This window comes from Anopheles merus, chromosome 3L, assembly GCF_017562075.2.
Source record: "Anopheles merus strain MAF chromosome 3L, AmerM5.1, whole genome shotgun sequence".
Taxonomy (NCBI): Eukaryota; Metazoa; Arthropoda; class Insecta; order Diptera; family Culicidae; genus Anopheles; species Anopheles merus.
Genome location: NC_054085.1, coordinates 30727765 through 30749005, shown reverse-complemented (window position 1 = coordinate 30749005; position 21241 = coordinate 30727765). Strand labels below are relative to the sequence as shown.

Genomic DNA, 21241 nt, shown 5'->3' with positions numbered 1-21241 from the left:
TTCCTCCTTTCCAGGGCCAGTTCAACGGCGAAGCCTTCATCCAGATGGACTCGGAGACGGCCGCGTACCAGTCGGCCCAGCAGAAGCACCACAAGAACATGATGTTCGGCAAGAAGCAGCGCTACATCGAGGTGTTCCAGTGCTCCGGCGAGGACATGAACATGGTGCTGAACGGGGGCTTCCAGCAACCGGGCAGCCTCTCGAAACCGTCCCTGCTCTCACCGGGTATGTTACCGACAGCGGCCACACAGCCACCGACACAATCCCCGCAGACGCTCTCACTCTCCCAACTTTCGCTACCGATTCCGCCGCCGCTCGCCCTCTCGGTGCCGCCGCCCAGCCATCAGCTGCTGGCGCAGCAGCAAGCACAGTACATTGCGCAGCAGAACCTGCTCGCCCGGCAGGCGGCCGCCGCCGCCCAGCACCAGCAGCAGCAGCAGCAACACCACCACCACCCGCACCACCACCACCATCACCACCAGGAGCAGCTGATGCTGCAAAACCTGGGCATGTACATGGCCGGTCCGGCGACCAGTGTTGCCACCTCGCTGAGCGTATCGCACGGCGCGGGCGGAGCAATGGCCGCTACACCGACCTACGTTACAGCGGGCGCTGGTGGTGGTGCTGCTGCTACTGCTGCCCTGTCGTCCTCGGTGACGGGTGCCGCCAGTGCCGGTGGGCTGGCTGCCTACGGGCACAGCCCTGCCACCGCGGCAGGGTTAGCAGCGGCTGGGCTGGGCGCTACTTCGGCAGCGTCCGGTGCCGCGGCTGCTGCCGGCGGTTTGCCGCCCCATCTGGCCGCCGCTCATCCGGGCGCCCAGTACGCACCGCTCTACTTTATGCACCGCCACGCCGCCATGCTCGGCTCGAACGGCGGGGGCATACCGATGAGTTTGATGGCACCGTCCCATGCGGCGGCGGCGGCGGCACAGCATGCCGCCGCCTACAGCCAGCTGCATCACTTTGGAGCGGGCGGTCAGGTGGGTGCCGGTTCGGGTGCGTCCAGCTCGCTGGCGCACCACGGATCGGCCGCACTGATGCACCATCCCTCGCAGCACCATGCGATGCAGGCGATGGCAGCGGCAGCCGCCTCGCAGTCGGCCGCCGCCGCCGCCGGCATGCTTCCGTCCAAGCGGTCGTATGACAGCGCGTTCCGGGGCGACCAGTCGGCGCTGGGAAGCGGCGCCGGCAGCAAACGGCCGTTCCACGGTGCACCGGCGCAGGGGACGGCTGCTGCTGCGGCGGCGGCCGCTGCCGCTGCTGCCCTGTACGCTCCCTACTACCATCCGCATATATGAGCGGATGGGGCAGACGGTAGAGGAGGAGTATGTTGTGTGACACATTTTACGATGTAAACTTCGCACAGCCTGGAAATAATCGCATCAGATGCACACAGACACAAGGCAGCTTTACAATTTTGCTAGCGTTTGTTATAGGGGATGTACCAGGATAGGCTTAAATTTATTGTGTCAGCTGACTTTTTTGACCCGTGACCTGTGTCACCAGGGGTCCGGGAGGAGTGCCTTTACACACCACCACGCCGTACCGTTTATTTTTTTAAACCATACTTACCGTCACTGAAAGTACTTATATTGGTAAAATAATGAATTATCTACCAGCGCGTTGAGTTGATTGTGTTGAAGAGTTTCGCGAAGACGACGTGTGCTTGCTGCTGGTTGCCGGCTGTTGGTTGAGCCTTGTTTTGGCGGCTGTGTTTCCTTATTTCTTTCAATATACAACAGGACAATAATTTTCTTCACTGCCCCAACGAGCACTCATTATGTTCCTCTCTTTTGTGTGTGTGTGTGTGCTCGTCCCCACCGTTCCTTTTCTGTTGTTGTACCCTCTTCACTTTTCTCTTCACTTTAACGCCCAATTTCATTTCCATTTCTGTTACTGGTATTTCTTTGCCCGTTTCGTTTGCTCTTCTTAATTTGCTTGTTACCTTTTAAGGAAAAAAAGTTTGGAATGTATGGAAATGGTGGGAGGATGATGGGTTTTTTTTCGGTGTCAAGGGCGATGCGCTGGTGTGTGTGTAGAGAAAGGGAGAGCGTATGCAAGCGTTGAGGAAGTTTTCCTTTTTATACTTTATCCCCACAAAAGGGGGACCAATTCACCCGAATATCCCATTTTTCCTTTCCTTTACACAATCACACGTACACTCCATCCACTAAAGGACGCATTGAATAGATTTATAAGTACGACACACACACACACCTTCTTCACACTCTTGATCTTCCCTTCTTCGCAACCCCCTTCCTTGCTCTCCCAAACACACACAAACACAACAAAATCGGGACTGCAATATAGAGGCCGTGTTCTGTAAAGTACTCTACTAGGCTAATCGCATTGTGTATTTGTGAGCAGTGGTGTGGTGTGCGTTATAGACATGTGTTGGTAGCGAAACGGCTGGGAAAGATAGCGAGATGAACAGGAGGAGGAGGAGGAGGAGGAGGATGATGATGCGATGGGATGATGATGGGTAGGAGAGAATTCAAACGGTGTTGGGTCGTGGCAGTTTGCGTACCACCAGAAGAGTACGCGTTTCCTTTTTCTGTTTAACATTACCACCTCTTACCCACCACTCCCCCTCTCCCACTGTATGTGTGCGTTTATGTTTGTTGTGTGTGTGTGTATGTAGCGGGAGGAAAGCGGTACACGATCGATCACACTATTATAGAGCAATGTGTAAAACAAATAATGGGCTTTTTTTAGTAGTAAGCAGCAGGAGTAGGAGCAGGAGCTTCTTAAAACCAGACAAAAAGGGATCGTTGTGTGTAATGTGTAGTGTATGTAGTATGCAAGTATGGGGACGGCCCAGGTTCGGTCGCTCTTGTTCGACGGAGGAAGGGGGGAGGTGTGTTTGTGCATCTCTGCTGACTCTCTTAATCCATTCTCACAGTCCGTGCCGTTTTGTTTAACATTTAATGGAAAAAATCACAAACAGTTAATTATTTTCCCTAATTCATATACAAAGTTAACAAGTGTTCTGAAACATTTATTCTAAATTTTGCAATTACTTTCCATGTTTAACGTACCATTCCCATAAAACTGTAAGAACAGAAGGACAGAGTATATAACTGCATTACGCTGTGATCGCTTTCCACACCTTTCTAAATAGGCTCCAAATTGGGGAATTGGGTGTGTGGCACCCAATCAAATAACTCATTGTCCCTGAAACAAAACAAGCAAAAGAGCTACAGCAAACAAAAAAGATGTCGACAAGAAGGTGTAGTAGTAGTGCTAGCAATCATAATCATAATTTTAATAATAATACATTCCATTAATCGTAAACGAGTGCGCGGGAGCGATCGCGCGCGCGCGTCCAGAAAGAGGCAGATGGAAAGGCTTGCAAAATGATGATGATGGCAACTTGCGGATCGCATCCGTTTTATATATACATTTTTTGTTTGTTTAATCATTTACTATTCATATATCATATGTTATAGCAACTAACAACGCACACACCACGTGCAGGTTCGATTCCTTTCTTAAAACGTCCATTAGGCATGCTAATTTACTTCTGTTTTTTTTTAGTGATTAAGTGAAACATTTTTAAAAACTCGATTTACACAACACCTTATATCCCCCCCTCGGAAGGCAAACTTATTTGTTGTTGTACTTTTAGTGTAACACCTGGCTATAACTATAATAGTTAAAATATTATTTAGTATGGTAGCTTTTATCGGCAATTATCATTGAATTGACTGTATGTATGTATGTGTGTGTGTGTGTGAGAGAGAGTGTGCTGGATTCCATTTAAAAAAATGGTTTCATTGTTTGTTGCAATTGTGGTTTGATGTTGTTTTTTTTAAAATTAATTTATAAATGAAAAAATATGAAAATTCGATGAAATAGGAATCCGAGAGTTTGTTGTTTTGGTAATTGGATGAGTACATAGGCGCTTCTTCTAGGTTCATAACATTTTTTGATGATTTTTTTTGTTTAGCACTTTCACTTTAATATCCCCAAATGTTAAATGTTTCATTTTAACAATATCAATCTTTTTTTTATTTACCACAAAATGAAGCAACAGTTAGCAGCACACAATTGATCGGGATATGCTATAAATGCTAATAAAAACACGGGTAATGTCGTCGTTCTAAACGGGACGGTTTTCCGTCATGCACACACATACATACAATCACATCAACACACACACACTGAGCTAAATCAAACACCTATTCACGGCTAAAACAGCGAATAAGGGAAAAGGTATTAAAGCAAAGGAAAATCAAAATCAAGTGCACGAAAACTCTAAAACAAACAAAACAAGACCAGAAAGGTAATATCTGCTAGCAATTATTATAAAAACAGTGGCTCACTCATGTGCGGAAAATAGACAGAAATAATTTAATATATATATGCATAAACAAACATGGTGGTAACCGCGTTGAGATGATGGAATACACACAATTAATATAGCGTATCTCTCTCTATCTCTAGGCTTAAGATCATCGACAATAATATAAGCGAGATTTTGTTTCTTACCTTTTATTTGTCTGGTAACAGCTCCCTAATGGTCGTTTTTGATGAACTCTACCGTTACTACCATTTAATATCGTAGGCTTTACTTTTCTTTCTTTCTCTTTTCTTCTCTGTTTTTTTTCCATTTCTCTTGTACTTTTCCACCTTCTCCATCTCTCAATTCGGGTAACGTTCTCTTATTGTTAAGCATATTCATGTGTTACACACACGTTACGTGTTTGGTGTCTGGGATCGTTTTATTTGTAGTTATTTATATATTGTTTTAGTTTACAATTATATTACTGGTGAAGCTAGCTCTATTTGGTTTGTGTTGGGTTTTGGGTTTCAATTGTTGCATTCATCTATTGCGATTTCATTTACCATTTTGTGTCTTTCTGAAAGCTTCAAAATTGATTTATTTTTTATTGTTTTTTATTGCTTTTGAGCTTTCCGTAGCATGTTTTATGAAAATTATCCTTTGTTAAATGATGTTTTTGTGTCCTTATTTTTCATGCTACAAACAATTCGATCACTTTCTTTCGCACATGAATATGTTTAGATATTAGGAGCAACAACCTTGAATCGGTTGAGATTGTTTCATGTTTCAAAGTTTCTTCTCTTCCTTTTCTATGTTTTTTTGTTGTTTACTTCTCCCTGGTAGGGTTTGTTTTGTCCGAAACTGTTGTTGGATGTTTAATATTCGTGTTATTTTCTCTTTCTGCTTTCTCTATCGTCCTTGTTTACCACTTTAACTACTAGCTCTCTGGCTGGCTTTAATCTTTTGGCTGTCTCTCGTGGGGGTTCGCTGGTTGGTTGTGTCGTCCTGTACGATGAAAGAATTAAGCAAAGCTGCAGCACAACAATAACCCACGGTTTAACACACACGGTACCACACACACACACACATCTACAACCAATTTTTTTTTTGCAAATTTTTGGGCAATTAAATTTCAATTCTAAGGCATCGTTTAGGGAGGTAACGCTTCGAAACGAACTTGACATTAAATTTTTTTAAATGGATACAGCACGCTAACTTTCTTTAGTATCTCTTTTGAACGGCCTATATTGTAGAGTGTTGTAGTTTATGGTTGAACAAATATGTCAAAGTGCATGGCCAATTAATGATGCCGGGTGTTGTGCGTGGATGTGTTTTACGATGTGTCTATGTTGTGTTTCTTTTCACCAATGTTTCTCTTCTATGCTGTCACGGTGTGCTCTCTCTCTCTCTTACGGTGCTCATTTGTATACGTCTTTTAGCTCCAGTTAGTACGCTTCAAAGGCGGTTGGTGCTGGCGGCCCGATCGTGTTGTCCTGCGCACGCGGCGTGACGCAGGACCTCTTACCAAGCAAGCAACCGCGGTGGATAATATATGGGGTCTGGTGTATGGGTACCATCAACGCTCTAGACTCTAGTAATAAAATTAATAAAAAAGCACGCATTTCATACAACGCCAAACAACCAAACATGTGTGAAACACGACGCTGGGCTGTGTTGGAAGGTAGTAGTAGTGACGCGCCAGGTGTAACGGCTGGTTTGGCTGTGTGTAACATAACAACGCAACGACGTGTGGATGTCTGCTCTAACCCCCTTATCCACCTTGCGAGAAAAGGACCCTGTAGATCGTTCATCTGCACTGCCGTGAGCTCGCTGTGGTGTTATCGATCGGTGGAGATTACTGTGTAGTGTAGTGTCACGTCCTGCTCATCTGCTAGGGAAGCTACGAGATCCTTTCGTTATTCTTTCTATCTGTCCTCTCTAATAATCTGCGATCGGCGATCGGGGTTTTCCTCATAGTCCTTCTCTGTTAGTGTGTGTGTGTGCGTGGTGTCCGGATGACGTAGCTGGCTGGAAGGATGATAGTGTAAAAAAGCGCACACACACAGACACAAATACATGCCTGTATACTGTAGCAAAAGCTCTCCATCCAACAACCGGCATCTTACCCATTTGGTGGACGGCGAACCTGTTCTTGTTGTTGTTGTCGTTGATGTGATCGTTGCCTCTCGTGGTCGTGGGTGCCTCTCACTCCCTCACTCTCTCTCTCTCTGTCTGGGCTAGTGCTGCACTAGTGGAAAATGCTGCTGTTGGCGTGCTATAATTACTACCCCCTTTTTACCTTACATATTATTCGTTGGTGGTTTTGTGGTGGGTACACAACAACACTGTGTTGAGACGGAGCCAGGGCATTACTTAAGCTCATTAAAAAGCAAAACAAAAAAATGGTAATCATATCTCCTTCCCCTTTATTTTGCATTTCTTATACGGTGAGTGTTACGAAATCAGTTTATTTTATATGTTAATTTAGTTGTTTTCCACTGCTAACCCATCTCTGTCACACCATTTGTCTGTTAATTTCTTTCATTTTTTTGTTATTTTATTTGGCTTACTAACATTCGCTTTCTTTTGGCGTATTTTATTGTTTGTCTTAAGTTTTCTCATTTTTTGTTTGTTTAGTTTCATGTTTAGCACCAATTTCATGCCGTTTGCGTATTTCTTTCATTTGTTTTTGTTGCTATCTTTTTCGTTGTTATATCTTAAGGCATGTGTTCTATGTTTTATATTATTTTTTTCTTTCTAAGTTTTATGTTTTGTGTTGTAGTTATTCGGACATTTCAGTTTACCAAATCGTTCATTTCAACGATGTAATAAATTATAAAATTAGGCAGATAAATAATGGTAACAAATAGCAAAACTTCATGAAATAATGGTCGACCTAATCGTACACATAAAAAAAACACTAACTCGGTGCTTATTAACCAATAAAAAGGAAGAAGACCAAAACAGAAAGTTACAATCAATCATGCAAATGTTAGCACAATCAGCTGCTAGACCAGTAAATGACGACTATATCGACCAATCCTTTGCAGACCAATTACAGTATAGTGTTCTTCTTCTCTGTTTCCTGTTTTATGATTTTGTTAGATTTTATTCTGTTACCCTTTAAGTTTCCCCGTTTGTTTATTTTCCTTCCCGTAACACACGTTTGTTAACGTTTAGCATTACGTTAGTGTGATAGTTACCGCTCAAGAGCCACCATTTAACGTATGGCCAAATGTTTGTTTCTCGTTCTCCCGCCAGGCGGTACAATCGTAGGCGCACCGTTCGGCGGCTACGCGCCGTTCGGCCATCCGCCGTCAGCAGTGCTGCCGCCGCCCAGGCACGCTGCCTTCTATCCGCAACCGATTCTCTACTGGGGCTACCCGAGCCCGCCGGTTTCGCCCACGACGTACTACAGTGCGGCCCCGCCCGGTACGCCGCACCATCTCGGACCACCGCCGGGCCATCAAGCGGCGGGCATTCCCGCCCACAGTCACGCGCAGCCCACGATGGTAGGTGTTTTTGTGTTGAAATGTGCAATACAATATAAAAGGGAGACTAATTTTCATTTTCTCTTCCCTTTTTCACGGTCAGCTTGCACTCAGCCCCGATCAGCGAAGCCCGCAGCGGAGCGCTAATCAAACCGTTTCGCTCGTAACACTGCCCCCGAGAGCGGCCGCGGGCACGGCGGGCAGCCCTTCCAGCGGTGAGTCGTCCTCATCCTCTCCACCGCTGCTGTCGCCCACCGGCTCCACCATTGCCACTTCGGGCGGCGGCTGCTCCAGCTCCGGCTCGGTGACGAGCGTTTCGTCTGGCACGGCTCAGCGGCACGGCGCCGGCACGATCCGCACTTCACCACCGCCAACCACTCCGCTGCTAAGCCTACCGCTTGCCGCGTCAGCCTCTCAGCCGCTAGCAATCCCAGCGGCGGTCACTACCCCGACGGGGGGTGGGCTTGCCGGTGCGTACCCCGGCTCACAGCTCTCCCCGATACAAGCGATGGCACCGCCGCCACCACCGTCGGTTCACTTTCCGCACGCGTCCCTGATGGGAACGGCCAGTCCGCCGGGCGCTGCCGCCGGACCGGCATTCTACGATCCCCATCCGCACCTATCCCACCACCACCATCATCCTTCCCACCATCACCATCATCATCACCATCATCATCCGCACCATGCGCCCCATCTGACGCACCATCATCATGATAAGCTGGTGACGACGGCTCCCAGCATTCTGACACCATCGCTCATCCCGAACCAGTACGTGGAGCTGTTTATAGTTTAAGTATTGGCAGGCAATAACATTCCTACTCGAACTCGAAACAAACTACCTACAAAACAAAAAAATGCAGCACAAACCATTCCAGTTGGTTTAAGACGCGTTAAGAGGACACGCACATAGCAATGTTAGATTTTATTCGCATTACTCGAAGAGACGTCGCAAAACAACGGATGTCGTTAATGTTTTTGATCGGTGCTGCGAGAAAAGAATCAGCTTAACAACCCGTTTATTAGAATATTAACCGAGAGAGATACACCAATATTGCTTTCGGCCAATGTGCAGCGGAGTTGTAAATGCGCTTGCTTCTCTTCGAGCAGCTCGATCAATATCCTAACCAAGACAAGCAAATCAAAGTTAGTAAGGTAAGCTTAGTGAGGACAACTGTCCCTGTAGGGTGTACATTTTAAGCTAGAATCTGAAGAGAGGAAAACAGGAAAACACAGAGACAACCGTGTCAACCGAGTACTCTGCCAGACAGTCGTTACACAAAACAAAAGAGCTGTATTTAATTCCTAAAGATGCGGTTTGCATCAACTGCAACAGCACCTGCAACCAATTGCTCAGTACCGACGCTCAACGCTAGGGAGAATGAATTAGAGGAAAACAGAAGGCTGATTGGGTGTGTGAGACGGGAATAGTAGCAATTTGAAAAGAGGAATCGCGAAAGTTATTGCACATGGTGCAATAAGGAGGGCCGCTTTGCTGGAAAGGAATGCAACCATATCGCGTGAGATGTGTAAAGGAAATGCCGTGTTCGGCCAAGGGCTGAACGGATCAGATATTTTGTAATTTATTTGTTAATGTTTTTTTTTCTTCCTTTCGTCATGTGTGTTTTGTGCGTTTGTGTTATTTTTGAAATCCTTTTTTTTATCGAGAGTATATATGTTTAAGTTTAGTTGTTGTCTAGGTTGTTCCATATTACCATTTGTTAGAAAATGTTGCCTTTTCCCAACGTCCCCATTACCACCATTCCGCTTGAACGTTGTTATATTCGTCATGTTTATTGTTCTTCCTATTCTCATTTATCACATGCGTAACCGTATTTAATCTGCCTAGAGCTACCCATTGGGATATTATCACACACATAAAGAAAGCTAGGACGAAAAGTTGTATGCGAGATAGTACCGACAGCCCTTGTTAGCGTGTTAGAAGAAGATATTGAGTTTTTCTTGTAGCGTACTTCACTTTTACGAACAAACCACAAAGTTTTCATGTGTTGCAAGTTGGATAATGTTGTGTGGTGAAGGCAAAGTAGTAGAGCCTTGTTTTTATCATACCATGTTGATCAATTTCAAGGAGCATTATTGTTCGTGTTAGTGGCTCCAGAGTTGTTAGTTAGCGTAGAAACAACAACCCGTTTAGTTTATTCATTAGAATAGTCAGTGCAATCAGCGATCGATCGAGCTCGTGTTACTTACCAAGCACCAAGTTGCGTATGAGTTAATGATATTTTCCACCTCCCCACAACGAGTGTGGTGTGTTGTAATGTATAAATGTAGTTAATAATTTTCAATTTTTATCATCATTTTGTAAAAAAAAATCAACAAAAAACCAACTCACCTTTACAAACTTATCTTCCAATCGTTCCTTTTGTAAACGAGGACGGCAGTCAGCCAGCACCATCCTAAGCGAATGGCAATGAGAGAGCATTTATCGATATTGTTAGCCAACTTGTTTTGCCTTACTTAAATGTTAGCGCTTTACCATCAAAGCGCACGATATACCGCCGGCACGATAGCGTATCGAGCGTATTGTTGGTGGATAGTTAAAAACAAAAAAACAGCAGAAATATGCTGCCGCTGCAGTCTCTGAACAATCTCTACCTTTTTGTAATCATTTGCTCAATTCAAGTTCCAGAGGTGGTATCGAGTTTCTGCGGCATTCTGCTGCAATAAGCAATAATGGGGGAAGCCATTTGAGGGGAAGCAAAAGAGAGAACGATGAGAATGAAATAATAAAAAAATAACCCGAAACCAATATAATCCTTGCGTGATAAGCAGAAACGATTAGGATTTCAAAGTGTTCAAAATGAAGAGTGTTGGGTAGGGATGCAAAATGGCTCGATGCGTTAGGCAAGATCAGAAGAAAAAGAAGAAGAAAAAAAAACACACGTAGGATCGGGCGTCAATGTGCATTCCATAGAATAGGCGACTATTTAGTTGAACATTTCAATAAACTAACCATTGCAAAGTAAATGGAGAGTTTTGAGTTGAATGTGAAAATTTGGGACAATTTTTGTTTGTTGATAATATCACAAAACAAGCTATCTGAGGTTTTTTAGCGAAACATTGGAATATGCAGTCCAGTTTATCTATCTGTCCTTATTCCAAATTTCACATTCAGTCTCTTTTCTGGTATTATTTGTTACTTTATTTGGGTTAAGCAATTCTTTCTCCATAAATAAATCATCGATTGAAATATTGCTTTTTGGCGTAATCTGCATTCTCATAGATCTATTCATTTTTTTTCCACATGCAATTCCACAATGTGATTCGGCTTTGATTAACGAACGAAATAAAAAAATGTATTTTAGGACTTTTTGATGGCTCTTTCTATGATTTTCTTATAACCTTCATGGTGCTATTAGATTTGGTAGTTGGAATTGGAATTTGGCTATCAAAACCAATTCAGCTTGCTTTATGACATTCGAATTCTTGTCTGTAGTGTAATTCCCAGGCAGGGAATCTGAAATAGAATTTGTTTCATTTTTTTCTGTTCGATTAACTCAAACGCTTGTTAACACGTTGAAAGCATGCCCGATTTTGTTCAACTTTGCTTTTAATTGAAAATGGGCTTTTCGTTACGTTTCTTTAGTTCTCTGACAGTTAATTTCCTCTCGGTATATAATTTACATAGGGCAATACGAATTCATTTTTTGAGCTATGGTAACTTCTGCCAAATGCGCTTTGACATACCGATTCCAATTTCATCTACCAAATGTAATAGCACCATTAAAGCTACAAAATATATAATTGACGTAAAATTACATGGGTGTTTTACATAAAAATGTAAAATATGCGCTAAATCGCTCGATTATACTATTCACAAAAGAAATTCCATTTAATCGTACAAAAAATGGTACCTAAACTCACCCATAATGCCAAGTTCTGAAGACAACATTCTTTTATCGCAAAACTGGAAAAGAACTGCAACCTTAATATAAAGTCTAAACCGCTCCCGTTAAACAACACTATCGGGCACAGTTTGCTATTTGGGAATGTCTCTTTTTGCCCTTTGGGTCAATTGTTTACATTTTGAACTCCCGAACCCCACCGTCTCGTAAACACGGCCAGATCTGTCAAACAGCCGATTTGCCGATTTTCGTTCGTCCAGATTGGCAAAACTTTTGCTGTTTTGTATTTTGTGCTGACTCGAAATGATATTTTAGTGTTTTACTCACTTTCCCGCGTGCCAATAGTTAGTACAGTGTACATATTTAACGTTAAGGTTGTCTTTTGTGTGTGTGTGCGTGTGCTTTGTGTGGGACCTGTTGAGTGGGAAATCATTGTGCAGTGTTTTGTTGCTGGCTGTGAATAGGACGGGGAAAGAAATGGAAAACATTGCAAACATGGATACGCTCTGCCGCGTCTGCTCCAGTGCTGGTTCGCACAGCATTTTCGGCCGCATACCGGCCTACTGCCACGAGCACTATCGCGAGTACGCCCGCTGGAAGCAGCCCATCTTTATGCTGATTGCTGAGGTGACTGGCGTTGAGGTAGGGACGCGTTCGTTGTTTACGTCCGCATATGATTTGACGCCAATAATTGAGACCCATCTTTGCATTTTAGATTACCGAAAACGATGGCCTGCCGAAGCGCATCTGCGTGCTGTGCATTTCGTACCTCAAGCACGCGTACACCTTCCGGCGGCAAGCGATCGACAACATTGCGGGACTGCTGACGGCCAAGTACCTTTCGAATCTCCGACCGGAAAGCAAAAAGTCCGCCCTGGACAGTGATTCGCAGCATGTGATAGGCCGGGACGACATCATACCGACCGGCGACGGTACGGGCTACCGCTCGGTCAACCTTGCCAACGCGCCCAGCACGCGCAGCGCGACGAAACAAACCACCAAAAAGCCCCCGGCCATGATGCATCGGTTCGTGGCCAAACCGCCAAACAACAATGCGGAGGAGGAGCTGGACAATGTGTTCGGCGAGCTGGACGAACCTACGAGCAGCGGGCTGTTCGGGTACCGGGAGAAGGAGTTCATCGAGGACGACGTGATGGAGCTGGACGGATTGCAGGAGCACGGCGTCACGTTTACGCTGCCCGAGGACTACAAGGAGAAGAAATGCTTCGCCTGCCGGAAGCGGTTCATGTTCTCGGAAACGTACTCGCAGCACCTGACCGAGTGTCTACTGTACAAGCTGACCGAGGCGATCCGGGCCCTGTACCACATCATGTACCTGCGCGAGCAGAGCGCCATCTCGGCGTTTGAGTTTATCCGGCGGGCCGTGTTTACGGTGCGCAAGTGCTACCGGCTGGTGCTGTCTTACGACGGCGAGCTGGACGAGGACGAGACGGCCGGCGAGCCGACGGACGGGCCGATGACGGACGACGGTGAGCCGGCAGCGACGACCATCGATGCGAAGGGGCACGACGGCTTACCGGGGGCATTTTTATCCCGCCAGACTTACGGAACGATCGAGCTCGATTCACTGAGCGACAGCGGGTCTTGCGGGTCGCCCAAGGACAAACCGTCGCTGGTGGATGCGTTCCGCTTTGGGGCGGGCATGAACAACGCACTGTCGGTGGGGAGTGTGATGGGCACGCAGCCCATCATACTGCGCCCGCCGGACTCGTTCGTGTCGCACACGAACGTCGACATTATCAAGAACCGGCTGATCAAGTCGGGCGCCGAAGAGGTGAACGAGAGCAATGTGAACGATCGCTACAAAACGATCAAGTGCAAGCAGTGTGAGGCACGGTTCTGTACCATCTCGCATCTGGATGAGCACACGATCAAGGTGCACCAGCGGCCGGTTCGGAACAATCCGTTTGGTTTGTAGGGAGCGGGGTTGGAAGTGTTATCGGGCTTTGACATAGGAGCTAGTAAGGCAACAACAGTGAGGGATAATGGCTGAAACTCGAGTTTGGCAACGAATTTGGCAAAAACCCACCTTTTGCAGTACTTTTTTACCTCTCTAAAAGCATCCTCGGAAGGAAGTGAAAGACGAAAGAAGCCTTTTATTTGTTTCGTATGCTTTTAAATTCGAATTTGACGATTTGTTTATGTTTATTTTTAACTTTTTAAACAAACTGACGCTGCCTAATGTCGGGTAGTTAGCTCACTCGGCTTAATTCACGCCCGTTACCGGTGTATTAATTTAATTTCTGTCGAATTTTACATCACATTTATTGTCGTTTTCGTTCCCGCTTGGTGGCCATAGTTTGAGTTTCAGTTGTTGTCTTCCCCTTTTTTCTTCTCTCGCGCCACAAAGTCATTTTTCTTCATTAAACTCATACTCAAAATAGACTGAAAATCTTCTTATCATACGCGTGTACGCGTCGTTCATTGTACATGCAGCATTGAAGGAAGGGAACTGATACCATCTAAGAAGGGTAAACCATTACACACTTAACAGGCACACACCGACACCGCACAAACTTAACACGAACGACGAATGAACAGTTCGGGGAATTCCAGATGTAGTATCATTATTTAGCTAGGATATGGATGAACAAGAGGAGCGCTCTTGTGTGTAATTGAATTGAATCGAGTGGATTGATGATTGACGAGAAAAGTATTTAAAAATAATCCTATAAAAAATCATTTTTCTAAACAAATTGATTTAGCAATTTCGTTTATGATTGAAATATATTGAAAGAAATCCTACACATTGCCAGCTTTAAAATATGTCTTTTCACTCAATTTAAAACAGTATTTAAAGCTCCACTAAATGCTCTTTATAAAAGGCATTTTTTGTTTGTGTTGCTTCAAAAAAAAAAAAGTATCCACAAACGGATCTTTTGGAATGGCATGTTGAATGGCGTGAAGCAGGCAACCAAATTCCACAACCAACCGCCGCACCAAACACGTCCAAACAGTTTCTAATTCACTTGGCGAAACGCGTCAACGCCAATCGTTGTTTTGTGAGAGTGAAGTGACAGACAAAAAAATCGGTTCACCACACCATTGGACGCCAGATCGAACCCGTGTCCCGTTGTGAGGAGAGTAGCGTTGTAGTAGTAGTGGTGCTAACATTCTTCTGTGTCTTCCTGCCATTATTCGCGTTTTTGTTGTTGTTAGTCGTAATTTAAATACACAGAAAGACAAAAAAGCGAGCTAAAACAAGCGCTGCCTCCTACGACCTATTTTGGGAACGCTCAACGCTTTTCTTTGTTTTATGCGGCTAGAACCTTTCTCTCCCTTATTCGTTGTCTAGTATCTATTCTCTTTCTGTGTGTTCTATTTTGTTATCTTTGTGTCCTTTCTTCGGTATCCTTCATTCTACGATTATGGTAGAAAAAATGAAAATTTAAAAGTTGCAATCTTTACGCGTCGAGGGTGGTGCTTATGCTTCCGCCTTTTGCGTTTCGCGTCTACCTTCCGGGAATGTTGCAATTAATTTGCCACTAGCATTTTGTTTATTTTATTGAGTGTTCTTTTTCTTCATTTGCTCTGTTTTAATAAGACCTTGAGCAAACTGTGTAGCTAAAATTAAAAGGACGCCTTGGTCATCTTAAATATATTAACTTTCTTGCACAGAGTCTTTAGGAAAAAAGGGAAATATTACAACATATTAATTTGAGCCAGTGTGTGAAATCCTTACACAATAAAAACATAAATAATAAGTCCCTAAATATATTAGCAATCATATTGCACTACCTATTAGGGAAAATCTGGAGAGCTATTGAACCCTGTACGGTTCAATGGACGTACATTTGTTTCGCTTACGGGTCATAAGCCCCCCTGCTATATGCACCGTAAGCTTCTCATAAAAAGATAGAACAAACTAAACCTCGATGAAGAAACTTTGGACAATAACTATCGTTAATTTCAAAACAGATAAAACAGTTTTAAAAAACCCTATGACACTAACGAGCTTAATTAATAAAGAGATTAAAAACTGAAGAACTGAAAGCTCGAAGTACTGTAGAAATAATATTTTGAATAACTAAAGGTCAGGAACTAAAGACCTAATGAGCTAAAGAGGTAAAGAGCTAAAGAATTAAGGAACTAAGAATCTAAGGAACTAGGGAACTAAAGAGCAAAACAGCTAAAAACCTAAAGAACTAAATAACTAAAGAACTACACATCTGAAGAACTAAAGAGCTAAAAAACTATAGAACTAAAGAATTAAAGAGCTAAAGAACTAAGGAACTAAGGAACTAAGGAACTAAGGAACTAAGGAACTAAAGAACTAAGGAACTAAAAAACTACAGAACTACAGAACTACAGAACTACAGAACTAAAGAACTAAAGAACTAAATGTTGTGGATGATAGGCAACCCCTGTTCTCACCGCGACAGTCGTCCTGTCGATGGTGGAGTCCCAGGGAGGATGCCAGTGTGCGCACGCACACTCCGGCGCATCCATAAGCACCGCACGATCAGAGTGTGTGGAACAGCCGATAGAGCAGGAGCTCTCGGCAGGGCACGCGGCCTGTTTTACTGTGATTGTATATTGTTTTATCTGTAAATATAAAACGTTCTGTTTGTGCCGTGTAATACTTCGATACCGTCTTTATGATTTATTTGCTCGGACACAACACTAAAGAACTAAATAACTAAAGAACTGAAGAACTAAACAGTTAAAGAACTAAATTTAAATTTTAAAGCCCTTGTTTAACTATTCCTTGTTAACCCAATCTGGATGAAACCTTACCACACAGTACAGAGAACATGCCAGCCAGCTACATCCGGCACGGAGATGAGATGTTCCATGTGCACATTTCTATTACCAACTTTTACTTCCCGACTACAGACGTCAAAACGTCCCACTGCCAAAGCCGTTGTGTTTGCACACATGCACATCAAACCCCCCCCCCCTCCCCTTGGTCGAACATACCCATCGCAGCTGTTCGCTACCATTCGGGCAACGAGTGGTAAGGCATTGTAACCAGGCAATGATTCTATGTTTTCATCAGGGGCCTCGTATGGCGGGGGTGGTGGTGGGGTTTTTTTTGTTGATGTTTACTTATGTAACACAAACTAGATTATTTCTCGCTTTGTTCCCATTCCCGGTGTGTGTGCGGTGCGGGGGTCTATGGTGGTGGTTGGTGTAAAATGGAGTGAAAGGGATTGTAGCTTTATTTGAGCTGTGTCTTCATAATTCTTCGTTGGACGAGGGGTAGACAGGCAATGAGGAAAGAAAACATGGAGCTTAATTATTGTACTACATGGGAATTGATTGAAGCTGACAGGGTTGTTAGCAACACGTGTCACGAGTCAATCGGGTTGCTATGATGCTGATTTGGTCGATTTCGAATACAACACAGTATTTTTCTTCTTTTGGCTCAACAACCGATGTCGGTCAAGGCCTGCCTGTACCACTCTACTTGTGGGCTTGGCTTTCAGTGACTTATTGATCCCCCCATAGCAGGATAGTCAAGTCAAGTCCTACGTATGGCGGCGCGGTCTATTTGGGGATTGAACCCATGACGGGCATGTTGTTAAGTCGTACGAGTTGACGACTGTACTACGAGACCGGCTCAAACACACAACACAGTATGGGTTTAGTTATTACTGTTTCCAAGGTATTATAACCAATCGAAGCGTTATCATCAACACCCGTTACGTTGCATTAGGTAACGTTATTTGTAAATTCTGGATATAAACTAGCCTTCTCTTATGCAAGAAGCTCTTTTCAGTGTTCCAAGGAACGATACTCTTCTCACCGCACATTTCCAATGGGACTTTCAACTGGACAGCGTGAGTCGGCAGTAATTAGAGCCCAATTCTGCTGAAAATGGTCACCACAACGGTGCTCCCTAGTGACCGTGGCTCATAAGCCGTATCTACAACTCCCGCACGCTGCTACTGTGGCGAATGGAAATTATACTCACATTTGTGGTTTTTGTGGTGTGCTTCTCAGGCACAGCGTTCGGTTCGTGGTGGTGATGGTGATGGTGGTAAATAGATGCACATTTCGGTCAGTCGCTGTCCAGTGGCTTGATTCGGAAAAGGCCGGAAGGAAGGTGGCACTGCAAAGATGCACTTTGCTCTGTGGTTTCGTCGTGGACAGTGCAGTCCACGTACCAGTCGAGAGACAGACAGGCGGAGTAAACACAGCAGACCACACGAACTTTCGCATTTTTCGTCAAGTAGCAGCTACACTGTTTGTGTGTGTATGTGTGGTCGTCGAGAGAGAGAGAGAGAGAGAGAGAGGAAAGACACAAACCGGGCTACTTGGTGGTGACCATTTCTTTCCATTTTGGTGAACATTCTGAGATGGTTAAGTGTGTTCCAACGCGACGTTGGAATGTTCTGTTTAATGTGCTTGCTAGCATGTTTCGCCTTCGAAAAGAATTAGCTGTTAACTGTCGAATGGTATGGGGCTCGAAATAGCTTAGAAATTATTTGGAAAGTAGTGAAAGAGTGTAAAATAAGCATTAAGCTTACATGTTTAGAAATATTGATACAAAAAAATCGTAACAGCATTGAATTGGCATTGCAATGGCCTTAAAGCAAGATCGAATTATGATCAAATAATCCAAGGACTTTGAAAGAGAACAGGTAAAAGTATTTACGTATTTACAATCTGCAATAAAACTTTCTATTTTTTTTGCTTTTTGCCAATTTACTGTAAAAACATTGACCTGTTCTGTTTCATAGACCTTGAAATAACCACTGAAAAAGCTTTTATATGCAGTCGATATTACAACCAAATTACCAGCCTATAACCATCGAAAAGGAATGAAATCTCATCGATCATGCAATAACAAAACCCAACGAGTAAGCATTAAAATGGAACTGAAAGATTCAAATCACATAAAATAACATTGAAGTAAAATGAAAATAGCGTTGATAACGAATAAAAAAAAATCAAATATAATTGGATATTTATTATAATGATATCAAATATGCATCCAATCAAAACAGTTCTAAAAAATATAGTCTTCATATGTTTATTTGTTCTAAATAGATATTGAAAGTGTCCAATATTGATAAGAACTGATTTGTTTCCCAAAAAAATTACCTTACTAACAGAAAAATGCAATTTTCAAACTGAATACATTAAACATGTCAATAACAAAATCTTAAAAAAGTGTAATCATATTAAATTAAGACAATGATTGCGTTTACCACGCTGTTTTTGGGAAAGATTTATCGTTTTCCATTCCTTCCTATATTGGACCGGATGGCCTACTGGACGGTAGGGTCTTGATTGTAAGCGATATATTCGCTGAATGGATATATGCAAAAAAGCTGACTTCAAAGTGGAACAAAGCGAAGCGGCGGCGTTGGTAGTTAGTGCTTTACCTTGCCCACCGGCGCGCTCGAAAGCCCGCAACGTTCGATAAGTGGATTAAAATTGATCCTGCACTTTCTCAACGCCCTGCCCTCGGTGCAGGGCCGGGTAATGGAAAAAAGGAACGGGTCAGTAGTGCCCTGGTTGGATGAGCGTAATGGAGAAATGTGTTAAAAAAAATGAATATTTACTCAGCGTGTGCAGCATTGCGTTTGGGTTAAGTTTTAAAGTGCGAACAGGGGATAAGGTTCAGGGTAGCGTATTGAGTGGTTAAATTCAGCACTTTTACATTAAAGTATTATCCAACGTTTGAAGTGATGGATTGATTTAAAAAATGGATGTTTTTATGGATTGTTTTTTATGGAACCACGCCAAAAATTGAATATTTTTTAAAGTTAATGAGAAATACTATAAATACGTACCAGCAAAGCCAAAGTGCACCAACAGCAATGGTTTATTCACTGCAAGGTACGGCGCAAACGAATGGCTAGGGAAAGAATTAACTCTCCACCGGGATCGGTTCGAAAGGAAACACAATGGTGCTTATTCGTTCGATAATAGAAAGCGATATCTTATGGTCCATTCCCTGCAAACCCACACCATGCAATTGATTGCATTCGAGATCGAGAACCAAACGAAAACTTACAAAAAAAAAAAAAGGAACGTGCCAAACAGGATAGAAACCATCCGGAATGGGGCAGTAATGAGCTTCGCCCTTTGTTTCACTGTGCAGTTTCACGTTCCGCACGATTGGTCACCGATAATGAGGTTTGGGTGGTAAAAATGTGGTCTACTGTCTAAAGAAGAAGCGGATGGACTCACAGCCAATCTCGTGCCCCGATCAGCTACTCCGTGCTACCCCGTCCACGGTCAGACAGTTCCAATTGGAAGTTCAATTCGGGGGAAAAATGAAAGTAAACGATGAGTAATGAGTTTCGTAGGAATTGCGATAGTTCTGGAAGGCATCGAACGAAATGAAAGATCTATCAATAATGGGGCGTTTATTTTCTGGCTCTGGCTGTCGCCGTAAATTGAAGAGCAAGGAAGAAAGGAAGCAAAACTGTATCAAAAGAATCCCTTTTACTACGTAATAAAAGCGCGCGGTTCTATTAGAAACGGTGCTTTGTTTGGTGTCTTAATATACCACCAACTACTAGTACTCCATTATACGTTCGTCTTTGCTCGTTGCTTTTGCTCATTTTCATTCACAACTCTTCCAAAAGACTTTCTCTCTATGAACACAAATACACACACGCCTTGAGTAGCTCTATTTGAAAGGTAACGGTTATTAACCAACACCATAAAAACATACAAACAAAGGTGCCGTAAAGAAAGCAGCTCCACATTGAGTTACCGCTATCATTGCCTTTGTGCTGTTTCCCCTCTCTCTCTCTCTCTCTCTCTCTCTCTCACTCTTACAAAAAAGGCACTAATTAGAAAACTTGCTCAGCTTGGTTCGTTCGTTTCGTAGGGGCTTTCGTAGGAACCTTGCGGCATATTTGGCGATACATATGTGTGTGTGTGTACAGCTGTTGTATGGTTTGTTGCATCCGCCCAACAGCAGTGTCGGGTGGCAAACGTCATCCCGCCGGAAAAGGGTGGCACCAACTCTGACTACCATTTGCGAGCTCCTTTTTTTGCTGCATGTAAGCGTGATCAACGCCCTTGAGCCAAACGCGATCTACTGACAGTGGGTAAGTCATGAACAGTCTGTGGTTATAATTATTTATTACTGTTATTAAAAAAAAAACATAAATATTTGTGGTATCAGTCAAAAGTAATACAATATAACGATATATTCTTGATAGAACAATCAGATTGATTTGATTAGTACCACATTAAGTTCAAGTTGTATTGAAAGCTCACGAAGCTTCCCATTTCCACCAAAGATTGGGCGCCTCCATTCATAATTCTCATAATCATTAGGATCGTTGTAGCTATTTTTTATTGATTTCTTCTTGTAGTTTTGCATCTAGAAGATTTAAGAATCCTAAAAAAATATCTATAAATTGATAGAACGTTTAGATTGATTTGATTAGTATCACATTGAGTTGATGTTTCGTTGAAAGCTCATAAAGCTTCCCATTTCCACCAAGCACTGGGCGTCTCCATTTGTTACGAATACAGCCTTAATTCAATAATTGAACGCTTTTTAGTTGAATGGTCGATAGTTGGCTGGCAGTTCAATAAAAAAGTGTGCATTTGTATTAGAAACCTGGATTTTGAAAATTTCTCAACAACTGTATGGACTTTTGAGA

At 43.4% G+C, this 21241-nt stretch overlaps 2 protein-coding genes across 3 annotated transcripts in view; both read left to right on the top strand.

Moving 5' to 3' along the window:
* LOC121600675 (RNA-binding protein fusilli) overlaps window positions 1-10656 on the top strand; it is a 79564-nt gene extending 68908 nt beyond the window's left edge. The window contains exons 12-14 of one of the 2 annotated variants that reach the window (XM_041929507.1): window positions 15-225; window positions 7547-7797; window positions 7880-10656. In XM_041929507.1, the coding sequence (XP_041785441.1) occupies window positions 15-225; window positions 7547-7797; window positions 7880-8569 (1152 nt within the window). In that variant the 3' untranslated portion in view covers window positions 8570-10656. Of the gene's footprint in view, window positions 1-14; window positions 3557-7546; window positions 7798-7879 lie in introns of those variants that run through there. The other variant, XM_041929506.1, reaches the window with a different exon arrangement.
* Window positions 10657-11888: 1232 nt separating this feature from the next.
* On the top strand, window positions 11889-14319 carry LOC121600382. The gene is made up of 2 exons (XM_041928910.1): window positions 11889-12281; window positions 12355-14319. Exons 1-2 carry the CDS (start codon window positions 12117-12119, stop codon window positions 13576-13578), a joined length of 1389 nt encoding a protein of 462 aa, XP_041784844.1. The 5' UTR covers window positions 11889-12116; the 3' UTR covers window positions 13579-14319.
* The last annotated feature ends 6922 nt before the right edge of the window (window positions 14320-21241 follow it).